This window comes from Mauremys reevesii, linkage group 1 (genome assembly GCF_016161935.1).
Source record: "Mauremys reevesii isolate NIE-2019 linkage group 1, ASM1616193v1, whole genome shotgun sequence".
NCBI lineage: Eukaryota > Metazoa > Chordata > Testudines > Geoemydidae > Mauremys > Mauremys reevesii.
The window spans coordinates 160,901,784-160,922,748 of NC_052623.1; the positions used below are offsets into that span (position 1 = coordinate 160,901,784).

A 20,965-nucleotide genomic window follows, 5' to 3' on the forward strand; every position below is an offset into this window, starting at 1 on the left:
CTGAAGTAGACCCCGTCCCCACTCCAGCCGCCAGTTCGGCCGGATCCGTGTGGGTCTCCTGCAGGAAAACCACGGAGTACCTCCCGAAGGAAGGAGAGCACCTGGCTCCCTACAGCTCCGGGCGTTTAGTGTGGCAAAGGTGATGACTGCCATGAGGAGGGCTGGGATCCACGTCAGCAGGGGCACTCACGACCCCTGTTGGGCGCGCGCAGCAAAACCGCCCACCACCCCGGCGAGGGAGTCAGTCAAGCGCGTGCCCGGTGGTAAGCTGCAACATTCTGCTTGGCCCGCGTGGCCAGGAGGATCCGGTGGAAGTCCCCAGCGCTGGAGAGCAAGCACGACCTTGTTGCGGGAGCCCCAGACGTCCTCCAAGAACTCCTGCAACTCCTCTGCGCGCGTGGGGGGTCGCTGGCCTTGGCACCTCTGGCGCAGCCCGTGGCCCCACCGGGGGGGGGCAAGCAGGCGGCCCTGGCTCAGTGGGCGGCGGAGGGAAGAGTACAGGTCGGGACTGTGAAATTCAAAGGCCGCTCCTGGGAGCCATCCCTGGGAAAGGGAAGGAGACAGCTCAGCATGGGAGGTGGAGGGGCAGGGCTGGGGTCAGGAGCAGGGGTGGGGAGGGACAGAGATGGGACCCTGGGCCACAAGAGCTGGACTCTCAGTGGGTGGCTCCTCACGGCCAGGCACGGGGTTTGAGGGGTAGGGAGGGTCCCCAGCGACACCGGGCTCGGGCTCAATGGCAAGTAGAGCAGCCTCGGCGCGGAGATGCCGAACCCTCGGGGCCCACCCGGGAAGGAACTCGATCGCCCGCACCACGGACACCCCAGTGCAGGAGGGATGGTGGAGCATGGGAAGGGGGAGCTGGGGTGAGTCGGCCAGGTCGAGGCCCGTCGGCAGAGGGTCGTCCTCCCGGGGTGACCGGGTCAGACCCAGGGCCTCGATCTCTGCAAAGATGGAGAGCTCACCACCCACCATCCCAGAGTCCTCCCGCTTGCGCCCGAGGGCTCACCTCGGGTGGGGCACAGGAGGCAAGGGAACAGGAGGGTCTCCATCGGGGCCTCCGCAGGGACTGCGGAGGAGGGATGGTGGTACCCTCGGTGCTGCCACGTCTTCCCTAGCCGTCATCGGCAGATGGGGTATCCCCGTGGGCATGGCGGAAGGCTCGGTGCCTGCAGCCCCTTCCTGGTCTTACGGGGCTTCCACGGCAGATGGCACGAGTTGAGCCCGAGCTTCCGCCCGCTTACCCTCCACCGGGTCCAGCCCTCCATGGCATTGCCTGCGGGCTGGTCAACAGGGATTGGGTCAGGGGCAAGGAAGATGGTTTGGGGGCTGGGAGAGGCACTGGTGGAACAACAGGAAGGAGGATGAGTCCCCTGGGAGAGCCCTCCTCCACAGGCCCCGCCAGAGTGCAGGTAGCAGAGGCGGGGCTCTCCCGCTCATCAGGGCGCCCTGGAGGATGACCCCTGAGGGGAGCAGTGATGGGCTGAGGAGGAGGAGGGGCGTACGGGTACCGGGGCGCGGCGATGACAGGGCCAGTGCTGTGCCGGGGCTCGGGGTCCCGCTCCTCTCGAGAGGGGCCAAGGGCAGTCCTCGGGGGTGTGCCGTCGCCCGGCAGAGGTAACACCGGGCCTCCCGTGGAGTAATGCACCGGTACTGGGCCCCTGATAGGGGACCAGGAAAGAAGTTGAAGCTGCACCTGCCGGGCGGGGTCTTTGCAGCCCAAGGGAGAGGGCTCACCACGGAGATGGGCTTCCCCAAAGTAGAGAGGCGGGTAACAGGGCGACATTGGGCAGGAAGGGAGGGACGGAGGTCAGGACCACTCGGACACCCAGGTCCTCCAGCGGTTCCAGGGGACGAACACGCCCCCACCGCCAGGCCCTTCTCCACCGCCTCCTGGGCGGCCTCCGAGGCAAGGAAGAAGACCGCCTTGCCGTACATTTTGGAGGCCGCCACGATGGAACGGACGCCGTGCTTCGGGTCAAGGTGCCGCTGTAGATGGTAGTGGAGGCGGCGGTCGGGGAGATGACCGCCACCTGGGCGGGGCCGAGGAGGACACCCGCAGAGCTGGTGGAGGAACAGCGGGAGGGCTCCGCCATGGAGGGCTTAGTTTTCTTAGCGGGGCCCTTTCCTTCTTTTGCCTGGCCCTTTCCGCCAGCTGGGGCTCCTCCAGGGGCGGAAGCAGCAGCAGAGGGCACGCGGCAGGTGGTCTGGCAGCGGCGGTTGAGGTCAAGACCGGGAGGCGTTTGGGAGCAGGCGAGGAGGGGGACAGACGTCATCCCGCCTCCCGCCATGCTGAGGGGGGGAGGGAGGGCAAACACCAGAGAAAGGGGCGGGGGGGACGAACAGGTCACCCACTCCTCCCTGCTAGGCTGTGGGCCGGGAGGAGGGTGCCAACAAGGGAGGGGGCAGATACGGGGACTATCGAGGACGTGAGTCACCGACAGAGGGTTGACAGAGGAGCGGCCGGCTCCTCTAGCTGCACTAGGGGAGGGGGCGGGGGAAACAAGAGCAATGGGGGGTGCAGTGCAGGATGGGCAACTCAAACAGGGGAGAGGCACAAGCGCACTGATGGAGCTATGGGTGCACGAGGGGAGGGGCTAATCAGGGCAAGGGACCGCAGAGGGAGGGGAGCAACCAGGCTGGGAGTGGGGCAGAGGGACCAAGGGGCTGGCTTCAGGGCCGGGGCAGGACAAACAAAGCTGCAAAGGGAGACGGGTGGGGCCAGCAAACAAACTGAAGCTGGGCTGGACTGGGCGGGGGGGGAAGACTACAAGGGGCAAACGGAGCAGGCAACAAGGGGCAAAGCTAGGGGGCCTGTTGCAGAGGAAGGGGTCAGTCCAGGGAAGGGGGTGCGTGCACCCACAAGCACTTGTGCACAGTCAATGGCTAGCTGGCTGCCGCTGGAGGCCCAAACGGTGGCAATAGGGCGTGGCAGGCCAGGCGAGCAGCTGAGTCCCAGAGGCAGGAACTGAGGCAGATGGTAAGGGACTGCAGGGGTGGTGGAGGGGGCAGCGGTGGTGGTGGGGGTTGGGGGGGGGACACAGATGGCCCAGGGGGCAGGCTCCACGCCACACCCCCGTGTCCCCACAAACACAGTCTAAACCCCCACCACTAGAGCACAGTCAAAAAGTTACTCAGTTTGTAAGGCCCCCTCCACAGTGGTCTTCAGATTCCTGTGCACTTCCCAGCAGCCGGTGGTCTTCTCAGTCCCCCCCCAGGCTCTAGCAGCTCCCTGGGACAAACACAGCTCCAGCAGCAGCAGCAGCCTCTCCTCCTCCAGCAGCCCTGGTGGCCAGGCAGGAAGGACCCCCCCAGGTGGTAGCTGTAGCGGTGGAGTCCTGGCTTCTCCCTCCAGAGGTGGGGGAGTGGGGGCTGGCCAGCAAGGCCCCCCCCACCCCTCACTCACCCACTCAGCAGCAGTTGTAGCAGGAGCAGCAGTCCTGGGAAGAAGCACTCCAGCCAGCAAGGCAGCCCGGGAAGGGAGAAGGAGCTCCAGCCAGCAAGGCAGCCAGAGAAGGGGGAGCACTCCAGCCAGCAGGGCAGCCCAAGCAGACAGAGCACTCCCTGGAGCAGGGTGGACCCTGCTCCGGCCCTGAGGGCTTGGAAAAGCAGCCTGGCAGGGCTTGAGAGCTGCAGCTGGAGGCTGGGCTGATGGGGAAAGTGGCTGCAGCTGGGGGCCACGCCCCAAACTGAGGAACAGGGCTTATAAGAGGCAGGGAAGCCAGAGCCTCTCTCTGACTCCAGAGAGAGATGGGCCTGGCTGCCTAGAGGCTGAGGCTAGAGTACCTGGGTGAAGCAGGGCTGGGAACAGGCTGAGGAGCTGGGGAAGCTCCAGCCTGGAAAGCCCCAGGCTGCGGCCTAGCTTTGGGCTAGGGTTGCAGAGGGCAGCCCAGGGGTAGGACAAGGCAGCAGGTCCAAACCCCCTTTGCCTGTGATGAGTAGGCTGATACTGCAGTCTGCCCCAGGGTGTGGGGCTAGACCATGACTGTCAGTAGCCACTACTGAGGCAAGGCGGGGATAGTAGCGTGGGGTTCCCCTGGGAGGGGGAGACCCAACCATAGATAGGGGGCACCGGGTCCAGGGAGGGATGCCGGGGCCAGAGAACAGGCGGGTCACCAGCCTGCCGGGGGCGCTCCAGGGCCGGACCGAGGGACATTCCGGGACCGACCAGCAGGAGGCGCGGCAGGGGTGAGTACCGCCCCGCTTACACTAATGATGAAACTTTGTCCATGTAATCTTTCCAAAAGCTCACTAGTTGCTTATGTCATCCAGGATTGGCCATTTTACTGACTTGTAAAAAAAACAACAGCCAAGGGTTCCCTTATTATGAGTAGCCCCGTGGACCATTTAATAATAGGAGTCACTGTTGCATTAGTTGCCTCTAATGATCATAGGCCCACTACACAAATCTACAGCGTAATAGGATAAGAGGAAGCCTTGCCCAATGAACTAAGCATGGGACTGATTGTAAGAGACTCATATATTCTAATCCCTGATCTGATACTGGTATCCTCTGGGGTTTCAGTCAAGTCATTTAACTTTTCTGACTTTGTTCCGTGCCTGTAACAGGGATCATCTACTAATAGGGCCTCCATCATTGAAGTGTCTGAATTTAGTCTCATAATACCCTTATGAGATATTATCACCATTTTACAAATGGGGAGCTGAGGTACAAAGAAACTAAGGGGAAAATCCTGGCTCCACTGAAGTTAATGGCAAAACTCACTGACTTCAATGGAGCCAGGATTCCACCCTTGAATGGCTTGTCTGAGGTCACACAATGTCTGGGAGAGATCTGAGCATCGAACCTAGAATTCCCGAGTCCCATTTCAGTGCCATAGCCACAAAATCCTCCCTTGTAACTCTGTCACAGGGAGGAGGAGATTCATTAATATTTGTAAAGCACAACTTGGAGTGCTAAAAATCACTAGAAAGAACATGCATAAAAGCATCTGAACAGCTCCCAGATGGAAAGGTGTGGAATGTGGGCAAGAAAGGGCATGTCTGTGGTGACATGGACTTCAGCCTGAGCCTCAACATGAAGATGAGGTGCTTAGCAACACGCTCCTCTCTTTGGCCTTACTCCTCCTAGGCATGAGTAACTTGGCAGTGCTCTCATTTATACAGGATTGGGTTTGTCTGCACACCCTGGCCTGTTCATCGCTCCTTCCTTGCATTTATATGGACTATATCTTCTGCTTCCTCCTTGATATTTTATCTGAAGAGGTTCACCTAATGAGAAGACTGACCCTGTACCAGAACTGTACATAAGGAGGGAATTCACACAAGTAGTACAGAACATGCTTCATTAGCATGTGTGCACAAGAACGAAACTGTTGTAGACCTTCAGCTTTCAGGATGAAGAAAGGAGAAGATGAGGAGCTGAAAGAGTTGAGTAATGCTGCTTAATATGGCTTACTCTTTATGAAGTTTCCCAGCACCCTCTAGTGCACAGTCAGTGACTATTTCATCTGAGAAAAGGCATTGGTATAAATAGGAACTAGGGTCATGGCTAATTTTTATTATTATGTATGATATTGTAGGTAGCAGCAAGAGACCAGTCAGGCTGAGGTTCCATTATGCTAGGCACTATAAATGACAGTCCCTGCATCAAAATGCTTATGAAAGACCCTAAAAATTCACTAAAGACAAATAAATTGATTTCATGTGTAATTCATAATCCTGGGACACATGAATTCGCATTTTCTCCAGATTTGAATTCACAGCGCTTTTCATTGGGTAAGAAAGCCCCTTGCATATGTTGGGCTTGATTTGCAAAGAGCATGAGCAAATTGACTTTGTGTGCATGTGGCCAACGAGATACATCACTGTCCATTTGTGCATACAAATACCTGCTTTATGGACACTGCCACAGTAATTACACATACAAATTAACCATGCAATTGTAACTACTTTTTGCACATGCCGTTGCAAATCTGACCCTTTGAACACCAGGCCTTTCCTTAAAAATGAAATAGTCACATTTACAAATTATTAAGTTTAAACCAGTTATATCTCTACTATAAGTATATGCTCTGTCATGACTTCATGGGCTTATCTACACTGCAGGGTATGGCCGTATAGCTATGAGGTCCTAACCCTAGTGTTGATGCATCCTATAGCGATGGAAATAGGTTTTCCATCACTGTAAGAAAACTACCTCCCAAAGAGATGGTAGCTACACTGATGGGAGCATTCTTCCATTGGCCTGGCTGCATCTACCCTGGGGATCAGGATAGCATAAGCTACGGCAGTCAGAGTGTAGATTTTTCACCACCCTGAGCACTGTAGCTACGTCAACCTAAATAGATTAAGTCTAAGGCTCTTGGTTGATCAAAGGCATTGCCACCTGTGTCTTTCAAGGATATTAGGAAGCAATTACCTAGTAATCAAAAGTTTATTCAATGGAATGGTTAAATATTAGGCTGTATTCAAAATGTGTGTTCCTTCAAAAAGCATTTTTTTAAATCTTGCATCCATCTAGCCCCTGCATCCCAACCAAAAGCAAAACACTTTACAAACTTAAACTGGGTTAAAAACCATAGGCTTGAGCCTGCAAAAGCCCTTACTCCTGGGAGTAGGCTTTGTTCATCCAAGTAGTCACACTGACTTCAATAGGACTAAGCATTCAGGTTGATGGGAGTTGAAAACATTTATACCAGGGCTGAATTTGGCCCAAAGAGAGGCTAAGTGATTTATTCAAGGCCAAACAGCAAGACAACGGTAACGGGACCAAATTCTGATCTCATTGCAAATCTGGAGTAACTTCATTGGAGAGTGGGAAGTATAAATCCAGAAGGAACAGTTGTGAAAGTTATAAGCTTGCAAAACCAGGGGAGTACTGCTAATATTGTTGATTTGTTTCTAGTAGTACCCACAGTGTGCAATCTACAAATACAACAAAGGGCACAATCGCTTCCCTGAAAAAGTTTGCCTTCTAAAAACACAAAATGGAGCTGGAGGGCAAGAAAAAAAAAAGAGGTTCCACGTATGAGTAAAATGGTCAGATGGGAATTGGCAACATCCTCATTAAACAACGTTTTAAGAACATTTGCATGATAAGCAATACCAACCCCACAACTTAGCCACAATCAGCCAGTTTGTTTCTTGTAGGCATTAGGGTAGAATGTTGGTCTACAGGAGAGACCTGAATGGGAAGGAAGTGACTGTGGACCAGCTCAGGAAAGAAACTCCTTGCATAGGGGATAGTGTGGAAGAAAGCATAGGGATGCTGGTGGAAGATGCAGACAAATGGGATGTCCAGGTTGTCGTCACAGGAAGAACATTGGGATGGGAATAGGGGTATAATGGAAACTGTTCTGCAGCCTAACTATTTTGGGAGATGCCTATAAGTGCCATAACATATATGTGGAACTAACAAAGAGCAATACACTGCCCCGGATTCATGGCAGAACTCCCCAGACTGGGTGTATATGACTAAGAGCAGTCTGTAAAATTCCAAATCATTCACTGGCAGATATGCTTGTCAGTTCTGATTGAGAATGAACAGGGACTAAGGCAGCAATCTGAAAATAATAATGCTTTATTTGATTTTTGTTACATCATCATAAATGTTCTCTGTTTTCAGAAAACAAAGCCCTAATTTGGAAAATAATGCACATACAAATCTCCTACAAGTATTAAGTATACAGAAATATACAAAGCTTAATGTATCGTTAGAATGCCCCACATCCTAAAGTTGGTACTCAGGTCTATTGTGCCAATGAGTACAAACTACAAAGGTAACAAGCAACCTGAAAAAGACCAGGTTTATGTATATCTACAACAGTGCAAATATATCACAGTGCGCAGGCAACAATTGTCTCTAAAGAAGCATAACAAAGTTGATTCCTAGTAATGCATCTTGCATCACAGAAACAAGAGAGAACAATTACATATTAGATAGACAGTGTATGCACACCTTTGCACACTGATTTAAAATGTTACTTGCATTGAATCTTGCATTTTTTAAAAAAAAATTAAATAACAATAACAAATTCAAGGGCAATATCTCACTACAAGTTCAACTGACTGAGATCAGGTATTGCACAAACAGTCTAAAACAAGTTAGCTAGAGTCCCAACTACACTGTAGGACTGATTTTTTTCTATTAAAACATAACTATAATAAAAATGATTGTTTTCCTTTCCCATCAGAGGAGGACACTACAAATGCAGTTTATTAACTTTTGTAGCATGCTTTATGAGCATTTTTCTGTCAGAGCATTTTTTATTTACATTGCATTGTTTTTCAAAAGATAATCAGAGTTAACTCAAGCAGCCTGATTTTCTGAAGTAATAGAAAGAAGTCATTAATAGCATTTAATTTTAATGTGTTCCTAAAATAAGAGGTGATGGTGTAAAATCATAGATGCCACCAAAACATAAAGATCTTTCAGAAACAAGGACTTCATATTGTCTCTACAATACACTTAAAATACATTTTAGATTTTTTTGGGGGGAAGGCAGGGGGAACACCATTAAATCCAGCACTTCCATTTTCAATGAATTTTGCAAAGGCAGTTAAGATATTGGAATACCTAGCATTGGCACCAAGGGCTCATTTATGCCATTCTATTTCTACACTGTACAGTGTGACACCCAGTGAATAAGGACATGAAGTAACTTGGAGTCAAAGGGTGAAATTCACCACTGTGCAGAAGCCTAGCAGAAGGACTATGACCCAGAGTCTCAAAGATATTTAGGTGTCTAATTCCCAAGGTCTTGATCTATGCCCCAATTAAATCTCACTTAAGCTGTGGATAGGCCTTGTGCTGGTTCCATGCACAGTGGTGGATTTCATCCCAGAAAGAGGATCCAATTTGATGATTTACATGATTGGAAGAAAGCAAAGACCTATTGAAGGAAGACCCTTTACATGAAAACCATATTAAGTACCATACATTACACGGAGTTGATACCATAAGTCTAAATTAGGGCTCATGCTCTTCTTTTGTTCTTAGCGTATGTAGGTGCTGCATGGAATGTGTACAAATAAGTAGAAATGGGCCAGTGTCTGTACAGAGTTAAAACAGAGTTGTTATGGCTGAAGGTAATTACAACTCATGGACATGTCCGAAGCACAGTAGTATACATACTAAAATCCACCTGAATGTAACATGTTAAAATGATCCCTACTAGATTAAAAAAATGATTTAAAACAGGATAGTCTGGATTCAATCCTGGAAGTTGCCGAGTATTCTGGGACCCAATCCAGCAAAGCCCTTTAGCACATGCTTAACTCTAAGAAAACAAGATTGACCTCAATGGGACTTAACTACTAGCTCTATGTATTCACCTAATGGGGCCTATCTGGTGACATGGCAGTGACAGGGGTTATACAACATATAGGATTACATGGCAGAACATCAGCCCCTGCCTACTTCTTAGTTCCGGCACAGCTTTTAAAACGTCTTCAGTATTATCATACTTTATGAATGGCACCTCACAACAGATGTACATACAGCTGAGCAAACAGCTGATAGGTCAAGGCTCCATAGCGCACATATAATCTTTGTTTTCTTGCTGCCAGCGGATGTTGGGAGCATTGAGTCAGGATTTGTCAATACACAAGGTCAATGTAAAATGCATTAGGGCTTAATGTCCCCATCGCTTGTGCCAAGGGGGTTAAGCCACAGACACCATAAAACAGCAGGTCAGAGTGAAACAAAACTAGACTTCAAAATGAGTTCATGGAAGTGCTGGGTGTGTAGTGAAGGCAAGATCAAGCCCTATATTTGCTGTGTTATCATAATAAGATTTAACATCTCATGCAAAGCTCCAATGCAGCGCTAGGGTAAGGTTGCTGCCACTTTTAGCCAACATATAAGCAGAATCAGAGACAAACATGATGTACAAATAATTCGCTAATGGGATTTAAGTAAAGGGCTGCAAAAGAAACAGAGCTAAACAATTGCTGTCAGGAAAAGACTATATCGATGCTAAAATTTAAAATAAAAGATATTCACATTTAATTGGCAAAATCAGTGTAGACAGTGGCTAAAAGCAGCACGGAAATCATTTTCATTGTGGTCCTTAACTACTGGTGCAAATATTAGCGCTGGATCTTTGGGACTGGAACTCTAGGCTCTTGCTACATGCATTAAGAACCGGCTTCTGCTCTTGCTCCAGTGAACTACCAATTCCATTGTTCACCACCCAGCTATTTGTGTTCATGCTAACTCCAAAAGCATGGGCTGAACAAAAGGCAGGTCTCAATTCAGGAAAGCATTTCTGCTCAGGAAAGCACTTAAGTGTATCTTTAAATCCCACTGAAGTCAATAGGGCTGAAGCATGTGTTTAAATGCTTCCCTGAATAGGGATGGATTTACGAATACACCGAATCAGGGCCCCAGTTGCCAGACTGGGATATCAAATTCTGCAAATGGGAGGTGTCAAGTACTGACTAGCACAGCTTAACCCTTGTGAACAAATCCAATTATCTGAAAAAGTTGGGACTCACTAAACTAATAACACTTCCTGCATAAGGGCCTGATACAACTGCAGTTAAAGTCAATGGTAGTCACCATTTCCATTGGTATCAATGGGCTTAAGGTCAAACCCCACACATGAAGCCCTGTCATCTTGCAAAGCCTCAAAGGACTAACCCACTGACACTGCCACTTTCATAGATAGATCCCTAGTGCTGTGTCCTGATTTTGATTTATCCACTACATATTATTTTATTTTTAGGAGTGAGCAAATGGCAATGTCGAGGAGAGGAGAGGAGAGAAGAGAAAAAAAAAAAAAAACAAATTTGTTAGGCCACCTGGGGGTTGCATCCCCTTCACAAGGATTTTCAGCGGGGGCCGTGTTTACAAGTTTATGATGCCTGAACTCTCTCTCTGAGCCCTCCTTGTACTGTAAATACAAGGGCCAAGGGCCAGAGGAGAGAGGGAAGAAGAAGAATTAACATATTATACATAACTATTATTATATTATACCACCATACTTACTGTAAATAATAACCTCTTTTTTTTTTTTAGGACAGAAGTTGAGTTCTTGATTTTTATACAGAGAGGAAAATATAAAATATAAATATATTTTTATTTTTTTTTTTTTAGTAAAAGTTTAAGTTAATAGTACATATAGAAATATACAAAAAATATACCTAAAATATCTTCTTTCTTTCTTCCTTCTTCCTTCCTCCCCTTCCTTTTCCCCTTTGCACTTGTAATAAGGAGCTTAAAAGGTTATTTCAAAAGGGTCAGGTTTGATGAGAATGAACGAATTACACACCCATACATGACAATTACTACAGGACACCACTGATATAGCTACAACGCTGTAGCTATGCTGGCGTAATCGCTGGCGCTAGATACAGCCCATATAGGCAGCCAGGGATAGCTCAGTGGGGGCAGGATTGGGCTAAACTCAGAGTTGTTGTTTTGTCTTTTGAGGGGGGGGGAGGGAGCCATGGGGGGACTGGGGTAAATCTGTCTGGGGATTGGTCCTGCTGGGCAGGGGGGGGGGACTAGATGGCCTCCTGGTCCCCCTCCCCTCCTGGAACCTCCTGAGGATAGTAGGGGAAGAAGGAGTGAGTACCATGGTAGCTATGAGCAGAAGCTGCACAGCATGCAGCTGCAGCTGCAGCCACACTTGGGTTAGCTGGTGCATAGCTGGGTGTGGATTTTTCTTTCACCTTACAGCTATATTGACCTAAACTATACTATTGATACCAGTATAGCCTTGATATAATAAATACACTACAAGCCAGTAAAAAACAATAAAAAAAGCTCAAGTAAGTATTCTGAAGATCCAAGTCTGATCCAGCAAAGTCAAGCTCCACTTTAAAGACATGAGTAGTTCAGAAAGTCAAGGGAAGTCTCAAGTGTAAGTAGTAGTATGTATTTAAGTGCTGCTTTTGAGTTTATAAGAAAGAAGATATTATGGAATAATGGAGAAGATCCATCTATGGAGAACATAGGGGAGCAGGAGAGAGAGAACTTTCACAGACACATCAAAACAGAGATGGTCACACACACCATCACACCTTTTTCTAAATGAAAACATGGTGGTGATCACTGACATGGTTCTGTAGTCACACACACAGTGATGTACAAGTACTGTTGTATGTCTGGTCCTCCTACATGAGTACCTGTATGGGGTGTCCTCCCAGGTCAAGGCCTGAAGGGCCTGGGGGTGCCAGGTGGGGGGGCTTAGGCTGCCCAGGGCTGCAGAGGAGGGAGCAGGGGGGGACTTGGGAGAGCAGGAGGAGCTGAGAGGAGAGGAGGGAGGAGGGCAGGCATAGCCCAGAGCAGAGGAGAGAGAGAGAGAGAGAGAGAGAGAGAGAGGGAGAGGGAGAGAGAGGTAGCAGTGGTAGGTTAGCCCAGGTAGGTACAGTGTACAGGAGGACTGTCAGTATACTGTGCTGCTTGGGTAGGTACCCTGAGGGGGGGGTGGGCCTAGGTGGGCCTGGGGGCTACTGCGACGGGGGGGGGGGGGGGGGAGACAGGGAAGGGGGGAAGGAAGGGTGCCGGGGCAGGCAGTAGAAGGGGAAGGGGAATTGACCTGGTTGGAGGGCCAAGCCATGAAGCATGGAGCAGTTTCCATCCCAAGACACAGAAACACAGAGAGAGGATGCAGTGCAACAGCAGGAAGGGGAGTCGCTCTGGCAGAGCTAATCCCGAGACGTGGACAGACGGAGGCAGTGAGGAAAGCACCCCATGACAGTAACTCAGACACAAATGTTCACTATCTCACAGACAGCACTTAACCAGCTATCCTGGTTTGCAGGGTTTCTTTAACTATATTCTAGCTTCAGCCAAAAGGAAATATCGGAAGCATTTAATGTTTGAATTGATGCATATATGACCAAAAGTAAAATGATACAAACCATATCCACACAGATCTGGGCTAGATAAACAAAGAAAACCCAACAGACTGCTAAAATCTTCTAGATGTCATTACAAAAGAAAACAGCCTTGGAACTCTTTGCTTTTGCATTCACAAGAGGTAGTTCATGTGGATAATGAACACAATTAGCATTTTAACGATCACAAACAAGGTGGGTTTAAAAGACATTGCAAAAACAGATTTTTTAAAAAAATAAAGCAATCAGCTTAAATATTCCTGACTATCTGTGCTCCATATTTTTTTTTACATAGGAATCACAGGTTTACAGTTCTGACTCTGATTTTGTCTTTTTTCCTTAGAATTACAATTTCTTAGTCTGAGACCATCTCATCAAGTAAAGCACCAGAATTCTAAATTTAAATAGTGTATCACTAGGATTTTTTTTTAACATATTATCCATCCCTATTAAAAAAGGACATCTTTTCTTGAGAATCAGTAAGCTAACAGACTTTGGGTTTGGATGGATAATCCTTGTGGAAGAGAGATCCAAAAAGTGATACATTAAAAAATTTCAAAGATGACACTCTGAATTTAAAATGAAGTGATAATACTACTTTCTTTGCATCCTCCCACTTGGTACTTCACTGGCTGTTGATCAATAATCACCAGCCACGTAAAGATGTCATTGTACAACTCTGGCTATCAGGACAAACATCGTCTTATCACAGAGATGGTTTTCATAAAGGAAAGTTCCTGAAACCAGTTTTTGTTGCAGTTACACTGTTTCACAGTTGAAACTCTACATTCAAAATTCCCTTCTATTTTTTTCTTCCTAATTAAAGCTAGAAGTGTAATGAAAATGTGACCCAATCCAACTGGACTGATTATCTTAACACTACACATCCACTAACCCAATACGGTTCTCTATGGGCTGGATCATAACAGCGTCTGTAACTGGGCACTGGACACCAGCCTCCCACAATGAGACAATAACAAGTGCCCTCTACTGCACGTGTAGGGTTCTTCCTATTGGATAGTTTTGTTTGTTTTTCCTTTACCTCTCTGCTTGGATTTTGTATCTGAGAACAAAATAGGCAATAAGACGCAGAGAGAAGAAGAAAATTCCAAGCACAATGAAGTCCAGGTAAAGTTTGGCATTTTCTACATCCAGTTCTCTCAGGATGGCCGCTGATTTTTGAAAGTGGCAAGTATCATCTTTGTCGCAGTGAAGATCTTCTCGATCCAACCCATAGATGGAGAGAATAACGCCCTCAAACCCGTACCTAGAAAGGAAAGGATGGATTACAAGGTGAAATTCTAACCAGGGCAAGAATTTCTCATTTTTTCAGATGTACTCAAGAGGGAAAACATTCATAATTAGAGCTCAGATGGTAAACACTGAAGAGTTCAATACTGTCCTCAGAGGCAGGAAGTTATAGGCCAGATTCTCACCTTGGTTGCATTCAAGCACATCACACTATAGTGGGTTTTGCATGGGTGCAACAGGATAGAATTTTGCCTTTAATAGAACATTAAAAAAACAATACAGTCAACTTTCCTTAAAGGAGAACGTTATTTAAAAAAAAAATCAGCATAATCTGTTTATATTTTAAAAACATGCTAGTGACTTTATTAAAATTGACATGGTTAATATATATATATATATTTTTTTTTAAAGAGAAAATATACTTAGTGCCTCAAGACAGTTGTATTGTGTGATGAGGAAGAAACTGGAATGTCTCATCCTAATTGTCCCTGCACGCTTCTCGTGGCACATCCTCACCAGGAAACTTCCCCCAGCTCCCCTGTCTAACCTGGATATGGTCTCACTTAGGACCTGATCCTGCAAGCAGATGAGCTAGCATGGATCCCTCTGTGGGACTCTGATTTCAGTGGGACTTCACATGGGTTGGACAGGGGCCTTAGGAACAAAACCATTTCTCCAACATCCTGATATTGGATGCTAGCTACCATTGCAGTCTACACTGGCTTCTAGCTTCTGATAATTCTCTGGATACGAGGAATGAACTTGGTCTGGTGTATTTGCAAACCAGGACAGAGTTGGGTTGTCTTTATAGTTCTACAACCTGGAAATAAACTATTTTTCGAAACCTCTTCAAACTGACTTTGCCATTATCTAGGACATATACAAAAGTTGTTTGAGTGGACATTTTCTAAGCCCCCTTAGCTCCCTCTGCAATGTCACCTTCCTGACCCTCTTCTTCTGGAGAAAACCCATTGGACACCTACAGTAGTATAATTATTGGTTAAACTGGACAAACAGGCTTTATCCAAGATGTCTGTCTGAACCGTCAGTGAGATATGCCATGAGACACACACTAAAATGCTAAATAGCCTCCGAAGTGAAGTGCTGGCAACCCCATTAAAGTCTTGCTATGGACACTTTGTCCTCACCTTTATATGTCAAAGCAACTGATCCAAATTCTCTGTAGACTTACATGCTGTGCACCCCTTGAATTTAGTGGGATTGAACAAGGCATAAATCAGCACAGATATTGGCCCATTACAAATAATCCATGCTAAGATTTTTTTTATTTCATGTTGTTATACATACTTCATACAGTAAAATAATTTGGGATTGTTCTTTTACATATATTTCCTACTGGAAACATGGAAATACATCACATTAAATCCTAAAAGAATGTGTTGTAAATGTGGTAACCTTAGCATTAAAAGACAAAAAATGTCCAGGTTAAGCTATCACTGGCTTCCCACACGGTACCTGACATATGAGATGTAGGACATCCATTGGAGGTATGCAGGAATGGTATCAAAGCTGACAAAGAATCCTGAGAAAAGGAGGACTGGGATGGCTGTAACCGGACCCACGAATGTTGCCACCTGGAAAAAGGAGGATACAAATGATGCCTTCTCAGATAGCCAAAGAAACATCCAGGGGTTCGGGGTACTCCCTACTTTTAATTTCTTCACTGCTGTTGGGGAAGGTGGTCTTTAATTCAGCAAACACTCCCTAAGGCACAAATCCTCTGTCCTGTGTCACACTCAGCTAAGCAGTTGAAGTTCACCCAGCCATGCTACAGAATGGCATTGCAGTGTCACGCCCTGCAGCTAGCCCTTCTTCACGGCAGCAGTCATGTCAACAGCTGCTTCACTCCCTCTCTGTAGACGGTTTGGGTTATAGATCTGTTTAGTGGTGACTCTGCCTTGCCTCCTGCACATTTCTGTCTGTACTTGGATGCCACTAGTGAGAACAGCTGCAGGTCCCCAGCACCCTACCCCCCCTTTGCACTACAGAATCACATCAGTTCTGCAACTTATAGGACATGACGCGCTTGTGGGTGAGTGGGGTATAACATCCTTTTGAAAGAAATGGGTGATCTGGCAACTCATTCAGTGCTGAGGTGCTTAAAGAGCTCATTCTTTCAAATGCTGTAACAACATCACTGCTTTCTCGCTATTATTTATCAATTCTCAAGCAGCTGTAAAGACACAAAGAACCGCCTAGAGAACCCCTTCTTTGCTGTTTCTTTGCAGGTGTTTCAGAGTGAGATGAGAAGCACAAAGGAGGTCAGGGAACTTACAGCAGCAGCCGTGGCAAGAAGGCATAAGCAGCCATTGGCAGGGGAAGCAAGGTTCTGGTGACATCGTAACACACAAATGCCAGTACCTGAAGCGATGTGGAGGCTGCACCTATCAGAAGACCCAATGACTGAGCCACCAGCGATGTCATTGTCCCCAGGGCCGCGAACAGGACAAATCGGAGAGCATCTGATGGCTGTGAAGTCATCCAATACACGATGCTGCAATAGGCCACAGGAAACATAATCTGCAGAAAGATACATCTGCAGTTACTACATTATAGAGTCAAGTCAAAAGCGATCCAGAATGTTTCAGTGTTGCTGAAAGCAATATCAACACCTAGAAAGCATTATATCCTACTTAACCCATCTCTCTGATCCCTCAGTGCTGTACTCAAAGTGATGATGCTCAGAGGGGAGTTAGCACATCCACCACATCCTATCAAATCTATCATGTCCTGCATGCTACCTTAGACTAAAAACACAGCTTCCACTTGCTACCAGCCCTTTGCAGCCACTAGGCACAAAAGCAAATGAAAAGCCCCCGTCTTTGTTTAGTTTATTTATTCAGGAAAGCTCAGGTTAGACACAGGATCTTGGTTTCAATAAGGTCCTGCCATTTATTCCCAGTGGGTGTTTGGTTTAAGTCAGGAAGCTCATACACTAACACACAGGCAGTTTTCCACCACTCTGGTATTTAAATGAGATTAAAACATTGATGAAATGCTGATATCTACTTCATTTGCAAGTGGATACAAGAAAAATGCTCTGTGGTTTATTCAAAAGTATATACCTGAAAAGGGACATCAGCCATGGTTTTAGCTAGATAGTAGGCCTTCAGACTGTACCAGTAGTTCAGATGCTCTCTGAGAAATACACCCATCTCAAGAGGAACTAGATAGAATAAAAATGAATAAGCTGGTTACTTACACTGTTAGAGTGTGACGTGCTTGTGCATAACAATATCCTACCCATTTGTAATTCTGAGATGCTGCAATACTACAGTGTGTCTGGAACTCCAAAACAATTGTCAGACCAGCAACACACTGAATCATGTCTCTTGAGGCACAAGAGGTCAGCCCGGACAGCAGTTCATTGTGCACATATCTGCCAGGCTGCTCAGATGACACGGCTCTCCCTTAAAGAGGCTTTGTAAACAAAAACTATGTGGTTAGAAGTTGAAAGCCTTCTTCCCTGTCATGGAGGGAATCTAAGATGACAGCCTACAACGTAAAACCTTGCAGGCTCTGCAGGTCCCTCACATGATTATGATGACAGCCCTATAGTTAAAGAGTCACAAGTTAAAAAGCTTGGAGGTGTCATCCTAGTCCCTATCCATATACATTGTATACATACAACACAGGGTCACATCACTGGCATCTTCGGACCATGGCAAATTCCAGACCAGAGCTGGAAATTTTTCTCTATCTTGAGTCAAATGAGTGCAAGATGTGCTCACTTTTATTAAAAATTAAGCCAAAATTCATACATGGTTTCACATGAAATGGGTATACTCCAGCACTGCTTACTTCATTCCAGCTAAAATAACTTGTTTACGGAAAATATAGCAACAACATGGTCAGTACTCACATGTAAGAACAGTTGGCATGAGAGCAGCAAACATAAGGAACAACATGGAAAAAAAGAGGAAGCCAGAGTTGCTTAAGACTTTCTTAGCTTCATTTCCAATCCCTAAATACAGCAAGCCTATAAGAAGTCCAATTCCAATGTGTGATGTGATCCGCAAATGTGTCAGGACCTAGGAGCAAGGAAAAGTAGTATCTCTGATCAGCATGTTTGGATCTAACAGCTACCACACTATGTAAAATCAATTAACAGCCTGCAAAAATCTTACATCTGTCCTAAAATGAACTATTTAGAAATGGTCATTTTGCACTAGCTAACTGGGCTCCAGACAGACAAAGCTCCATTAATGGAATTTCTAGATGTACCCCTGCCAATCAGATACAAGGACCAATGGAAAACAGAATTTTGCTCTCCAGGCAAAGGCTGTAACAAAGGATGTCCCAGAATAGTGTGTGACAATCTCAGTGTAGCCACTGGCATACTACCTCAAGAGAACAGACTTATTCTCTGCCTAAAAAGTAGCTGAAACATAATAGAAAGGGCTTTGAAAGAAACAAACAAGATATTTTGAGTTTATATTGACAAAATCAAATTAATTTGACATTGATTAGCTCTTGGTATTCTCTCAGTAATTCAGTATCACTACAATAGATATGGCAGAAGGTACAGAGGCCAGAAGAAAATCTAGAATAGTCACATCTTTATGATTAGGCAAAAAGAAATTTCCTTAAGAAATAGCTATTAACTGCCCAATTTGAGCATCCCACTGGGAAGAGACGAGGAAACTATTATACGATGAGAGTGTGGTCTTTTGAAGACATCTGTGGGGTAGCCTCTATAGATAACTAGCAAAGAAAATTATGAGTTAAGTGGATAAGGCCTAGACAGGTAATCTGGAAGATCTGAAGCTGGATATATCTTTTTGGATGAATAATAATACCTTGACATTAAGATTAATTATAGTGTCTTAACTAAACATTTTAATTTACCTTAATTAGCTATTGGGAGCTTTGACCAATGGGACAATGGTCCCATGCTGGCACATGTGGAAATGCAGGCTGCAGCATTTCCAAGGGTGGTGAAGCTCCTAACCCAGCGTAGCTGTTCAGAGCCAGAAAAGGAACTCTATCTGAGTGACCTGAGAATTCCTCCGAAGATTCCTGCTGCTGTGCAGCCTCCATACACCCAAACACATACACAATGCACACTGTGACTTCACCTCACTAACTGGCCAGTTATATTTGAAAAGGACAAATTTATCCCAACCCTCCCCTTATGACACTGTAATTAATAAAAGAGCCTGATTCTCCACTGCCTTGCAGTTTGCAGAATCATTTACACCGGTGCAACTTTGCATTCCCTTTGCACTGGTGTAATGACTGCACAAAGTGTAGAGTAGCAGAGAATCAGGCCCTGGATGGGACTTTGTTCAGATATTTCTCCTATCTGAATACCAATGAAAAATTTATGATTCCCCCTCTCGTACTATAATTACTGAGACTCAAAACATAACCTCCATGTTTTAAAGTTCTGTGCCAATCTGCACGCACATAAGGTGGATGCTGAAATTAAACCCAGGACACCACCTCACAAACACACAAAAAATGCCCTTGGCTACAAAAGTATGTTAAAAGCAGCCTTACCGAATCCCTCATGATGGTGAGAAAAGTTCTTTTAAAGAGGATGCAGAACTGGGTGAGGCAGCTGGCTGAGAAGCTGTGACAGCCTTCTGTGGATGAAGAGTCCTGAGGCAACAGACAACACAACAAACTAAGCTCCTTGAAGAATCTTATTTCTGTTTACTAATAAGCCCCAGCTCCATGCAGCAGAACATGCTCAGCTCTCCACTACTTACTTAATATTTCAATTATTTCTCTCAACCTCCCTCCCCTTCAAGTGCTTTGCATGGATTTACCTCTTCAGAGGGTCGATGCCATAAGAAGGGGTTCAGTTCATTCTCGCCACCAGCATCTCTCTTGTAGTCTGTGTCGCACATCCCTTCCCGTGCTGCTCTGACCAGCCGACTATTCTGGTCCCCGTATTCACCAGATGCAACCTCCATCACTACATACAACATTTAGAGGAGATTTACTCATTCTACACCATGCATTAGTCACAGGCTTGGCTATTGGGGCCTAATCCTGCAACACTGAAGTCAATGAGAGCTTTTGCCACTGATTTCAATGGGAGCAGAAGCAGGCCTTAAATGCACAATATTTGTATGTAAAAAGCCTACATTTTTCTGCTGCTAATACTTGTTAAATTCATTATATTTCCTTTAAAATGTTGTATGTATGGCTGCCTTAGTACTCATTATATGGATTGCAGACCTGTTTTTTCTGGTCCCTACTGCTAAGTGTGAAACACTTAGCTATGACTATAGAATGATATAGTATTGTTTTCACAAGGGCTGTGGTGTTTCATTAGAAAACCATAGAAGTTTATAGGTGTGACACACATTCTGCCTTTCATTTCCTACTACTCCATAGTTTGCATTTTAATCAGAAAAGTCACTAATTAGTCCCACCACTAGATGGCATTAAAATGATTTACAAAAAACGGGACTCATTCCACACTGACACAGTAAAAATATAGAAACAAAAACCAATAAAAGCCCCACTATTTCTATTTCATTCAGAAGAGCTAATCAAAAGGAAAATAAGCAAACTGGAAAAGTTATTCAATTTTCCTTACCAAAATCTGCTGGATTGTGGTAGGTTGGACAGTTTAAACCCAAATCTCTCAAATAAGGGACAAGGTTTAACACTTTCCCACGGTAAATACATTGTCCTTGACTTAAAACATAGAGCTGAAAAATAAAAGATAGAGAAAGTGAGAAAACATAAGAACCTATGAATGTGTCTGTGACGTTGCACTCTATATGATTTTATAAAAATATGTTAATGAGTTTAAATATAATGTAACTGGAATATGCTTCATGCAAAAGGTGTCTTGTAAGGTGTCATTACAAAACTTATAATCTACTGAGTGTGATCATCCTATTTGTATAAATGTACCACTCTTCTA

General features: G+C 45.9%; 1 protein-coding gene across 2 annotated transcripts in view; it reads right to left on the minus strand.

Annotated features, from left to right (window-relative positions):
• Positions 1-12,507: 12,507 nt before the first annotated feature.
• ABCG1 (ATP binding cassette subfamily G member 1) overlaps positions 12,508-20,965 on the minus strand; it is a 77,778-nt gene continuing 69,320 nt past the window's right edge. For both annotated transcript variants that reach the window (XM_039495887.1, XM_039495896.1), the window contains 8 exons: positions 20,633-20,747; positions 19,854-20,002; positions 19,582-19,683; positions 17,942-18,110; positions 17,145-17,245; positions 16,441-16,599; positions 15,535-15,653; positions 12,508-14,074 (listed from right to left, as the gene is read on the minus strand). In XM_039495887.1, the coding sequence (XP_039351821.1) occupies positions 13,846-14,074; positions 15,535-15,653; positions 16,441-16,599; positions 17,145-17,245; positions 17,942-18,110; positions 19,582-19,683; positions 19,854-20,002; positions 20,633-20,747 (1,143 nt within the window). In that variant the 3' untranslated portion in view covers positions 12,508-13,845. The remainder of the gene's footprint in view (positions 14,075-15,534; positions 15,654-16,440; positions 16,600-17,144; positions 17,246-17,941; positions 18,111-19,581; positions 19,684-19,853; positions 20,003-20,632; positions 20,748-20,965) is intronic.